The 4,287-nt window shown below is 44.8% G+C and overlaps 1 protein-coding gene across 1 annotated transcript in view; it reads right to left on the bottom strand.

Annotated features, from left to right (window-relative positions):
• Window positions 1–3,398, bottom strand: part of LOC117949015 (fibulin-7-like) — a 9,866-nt gene extending 6,468 nt beyond the window's left edge. The window contains exons 1-5 of the mRNA XM_034879006.1: window positions 3,387–3,398; window positions 2,130–2,379; window positions 1,207–1,377; window positions 815–1,114; window positions 282–307 (exon numbers count right to left, since the gene is read on the bottom strand). Of these exons, the coding sequence (XP_034734897.1) occupies window positions 282–307; window positions 815–1,114; window positions 1,207–1,377; window positions 2,130–2,379; window positions 3,387–3,398 (759 nt within the window). The remainder of the gene's footprint in view (window positions 1–281; window positions 308–814; window positions 1,115–1,206; window positions 1,378–2,129; window positions 2,380–3,386) is intronic.
• Between the last annotated feature and the right edge of the window lie 889 nt (window positions 3,399–4,287).

Below are 4,287 nucleotides of genomic sequence, written 5' to 3'. Positions count from 1 at the left end.
TATATATATATATATATATATATATATATATATACATGCTATGACATTACACCGACAGCCAGCCGGTCACATAGTGTTAATCTTAGCGGTATTTACAGTTTAAAAGTTACTAAAATAACTATTTCCTCAATACCTTAGTTAATCGTGTATTTAAATAAGAAAATTAAAATATGCATCAGAAAAGAAAGCTTTGGGCTGTTCTGAAGGTTGTAGACGTTAGATCTTTTTTTTATGAAAATATCAAAGTTTTTAGCCGAGAAAAGGTAACTATGATCGGGTACAGGGCACCGCAAGGACCCTGCAGGACCTGAGGTTGAAAAAAACAGAAAATGAGCGTCATGCAGCCAATCCAGTTAAGCTTAAGAACCAAAACTGTGAAGAAAAAAGATCGTGGTTCACGTTAACACGCAGCTAGGAAACAAACTCGGTGATCCTAGGAATCCTGGGTGAGAGGCTTGAGTATTCCCTGGGACACAATGTGTTTTATGACCCAAACATCCACCCTGACCTCCTCCCTACGTGGTCCGAAGCGTTCTTAAACAGAAGCCAATGTGGTGCATACAGTAATAAATAGGTTGTATACATACAAGTAACAATCGGGATATGACTGGTTCATGAGAACAGCCTCGTAGAAGTATTAGTTATTGGAGAGACATGGTGGGTGGGAGGCAGGGTGTTGTGGTTAAAGGTCAAAACACCCAATGTAGAAGGGTACCGCCTGATGACATCACCCCGCCTGGCCAAGGCTACATTCTCTAAAGGTGAATGAAGGTGAGAAGCATTTTCGGATGTTTGTAATCCACATATTTGTTACCTGTGCAGATGTTGTTGTCGCGGCCTGATATGGTGAAGCCCACGTCACATGTGCAGCGGGTGGAGCCCAGGAAGTGAGTGCAGTGAGACGGACGGACGGAGGAGGGCGGGGAGGAAGACGTGGGTGATGTAGAGGAGACAGGTGGAGGTGAGGATGCTGCAGAGGAGGAGGAGGAAGAGGAGGAGGAGGAGGAGGAGGAGGAGGAGGAGGAGGAGGCTGACAGAGCAGCAGAGACAGGGAAGGATGAGGCAGGAGCAGCAGGAGAGAAGGAGGCCAGGGAGGTTTCGCTGCTGTTGAGGGCTGAAAATAGAAGAAAAAAACAAAAAACAAGACTTCAGAGATCTTCTGGTACCGAACCAGTCTCAGAATCCCAGTCCAGTATCAGTACTCACGTCTGCACATTGGCTGCTGGCCGCTCCACCTCAGAGAATCAAGACACACTCGGGTGCGTGGGCCAATCAGCTCGTAGCCAGGCTTGCACAGGAAGTGGATCTCGTGCCCAACGCCGAACACCCTGCCCAGTCTGCGGCCGTGAGCGGGGGGTTCTGGTTTGGAGCAGGTTGCTGGGAAAAACACGTTCAGACGTCATTCACCCTCTTAAAGAGAAATCCGGCCAATTTTTAAGTTAATCTTGATTGCTTTAATTATGCGGGTTGTCTTGCGTGTGCAGCTACGTGTACGAGCTTCCCCTGAGCCACAACGACAGTCTGTGCTAGTTTCAGAGCCTTTGAGCCTCTGAACAGACACAAAACTACAACACTGTCTCTAACCAGCACCTATTTACGGTTCCACTTATTAATTCACTTATTTAGTATTCATTCATCATTCTCATTCTCGTTTCTCACTTATTATTTATTCATCATTCTCATTTCAGAGCTGTTCATACTGTTCATATTGTAACATAATAACACAACACCATTTATTCCAGCATACCTTTGCACTATGCTCCACATTTAAAATAACACATTTTAAATAACACTCCACATTTCCCTCCTGCATACTTTGGATGGAGGATGCAGGATGGAGACAGGGAATGTGGATTTAAACAACGTCTGAGTTGACATGCATCCTGTTGTCCCGTGAGGGCTCTGTTCATGTTGACCAGACATTTTAATTGCATTTTGTGCCTGTTAAGACGAACAAAGGCTCTCTGAAACCTGCCCTGACAACTGCCAACGTCACGGAAGTTAAAGCCATTATTTTTTACCCTCTGTGGTTCCAAATCGCGTACTTTTTCTTTTTACTTTCACTATGTTTTGCAATAGCAGACGTACTACTACATCATTACTATTGTGCTGTGAACTTTGACCCTCACCGCCTGTCTTGAAGATCGCCATGGTGCTGTTGTGCAGAGCGCTCATCTTCTTTCTGAGGGAGCGCAGGCCCTGCTGGTACGACGCCTCGTGGACCGCCAACATCTTCTCCACCTGCCGCAGCGAGTTCAGCAGGTCGTGGGTGGAGGGACACTCCTGTGGACGGGGACGAGGACAGGTTAGAGGACAGACTGCGAGGCTGCCGGAGGTCTCACAACAGGTGAAGATGTGATCTACTACACACTTGTTTGACTGTTACGTGTCAAGGCCATCTGGCAGTGTTGATGAAAGTGAAAAACAATTTGCCCCGGGATTTGGATTCGCACTAAAAATGTTTTGGGTTCTTCCTTTCTTCCCAAGTTTCTTGAAAATCAGACAGGTTCTTTTTTTGTAATCCTGCACAACAATCAAACCGAACCGAAACCCTGTTCCTCCGTCCAGGATCCTTAACCCTAGTGTTGTCCTCACGGGTCAAAAATGGTTGCATTTCTTTAGAAATAAACAATGGATAAATAGAGTCTTGAAACGCTTCAGACGAGGTTCAGCAACGTTATTCACTGTGAAAGTGGCGTCAAAAGGAATGGAAGTCAATGGGATGCTAACTGCAGGTGATGGCTTAGTAGCATTAAAATGGCGCCATAGGAGCTACACTTAGAGAGGAGAGGCTGACCCCCTTCATTATTGTAACGACCCTGCAGGACTAACACGGGGGAGACTCTCGGGTGGTAATCTAATCAAATCGTGGCGCCGGTGAAGATCCACACCCCTGAAATACAGTTATCTAGAACAACAACAAGAAGCTGACACAAGACGGCCGGTCCTCTCCTGCTCCTGTCTGCAGTCAGTTCAGGTGTGAGATCTATACACAGAGGTGAGGTTTTCGGAGCGGCTGCACTAACACCTGAGTGAGACTTGGACCCGAGCCCGCCGCTGACCCCCAGCCGCTGACCCCCAGCCGCTAACCTGTGCCGTACCTGACCTCCCGCTCACGGCTGCCCTCACCGTGACACAACACAAAGGACCTGTTTGTGTGTTCGGAGGCTTTTCGCTGGCTTGTTTTGGACAGGCAGTGCGTCACTGGTGGTCATACGAGAGGGTGAACTCCAGTTCAACATGTTGGAGTGGACTTACAAGACATTTAGTGATGGGTCATAAGACCAAGAGAGCCCTAAGAGAAATTAATCAAATGAGTCAGCATTTAATAAGGTTAAATTCAGTTCAGTTCCGTCAGTCTGGATCATTAGTCTGGATCAACAGACCAAGCCCGACATTGCACCAGATGTCAGGCTCTGTCCCTCTCTGGTGGTTATATCATCATATTGAGAGGGTGAACTTCAGTTCAACATGTTGGAGTGCACCTACAGGGCGTCTAATGATGCGTCGTAAGACCCTACGAGAAGATAATCACATAACTCAGCACTTAAACAACACTTAATTTCCAGCATTGTGGTGAATGTGAACTTTTTCTACATCAAGTCATGCTGGAAATGTCTTAATTTATAAAAAGAAAAACACAGGACATTAGAAAATGTAGAAACATGCTGGAATATAATAAGGTAAGGCTCTGTATTTTTTATATATTTATTCTCCTGTGGATTAACTTTTTCTCTTTCATTTGATGTTATCTCCACGGAGTCAACACACGTGTAGCCTAGGCATGATTTACTCCTCCCTTTCTTCAAGTTATAAGATAACTAGCTAGTTTCAGCTGCCAGCCTTGTTGTTGTTTAGTGTCCTCTATTAGCCCCGCTACTAGCCTGTAATTTGCTACTGATATATATAAACAGGTAATCACTAACATCCCTAGTCCCTAATTCAGTCCCTCCAGGATTTCACAGCACTCTTTTGAGATTGTTGCAGCCCAAAATGCCTGATTTGGCGGGAGCGCCTTGATAATCCAGCTGAGAGGCATAAGCTCCTATCCTGTGCTGGGACACATTCATACAGTTTGATGAAGTACTTATTGGACTTTGACTTATCATTAACTTATCACGTTCATGTTCATTTTTTGCTGGGTCATTTTTACACTAAACTTATTACGAAAACAATTTACATATGTATATTGTATTCTGGTTTGTTTCAGTAACTTTTAATAAGACAAACAGATTATTTGTTTTTCTTTTATTTGTCATTCTTTTGTCATTTACTGATACATTTGCT

This window comes from Etheostoma cragini, chromosome 8, assembly GCF_013103735.1.
Source record: "Etheostoma cragini isolate CJK2018 chromosome 8, CSU_Ecrag_1.0, whole genome shotgun sequence".
NCBI lineage: Eukaryota > Metazoa > Chordata > Actinopteri > Perciformes > Percidae > Etheostoma > Etheostoma cragini.
Note: the sequence above shows the minus strand (reverse complement) of the source record. Positions and strands in the feature narration are given on the sequence as shown.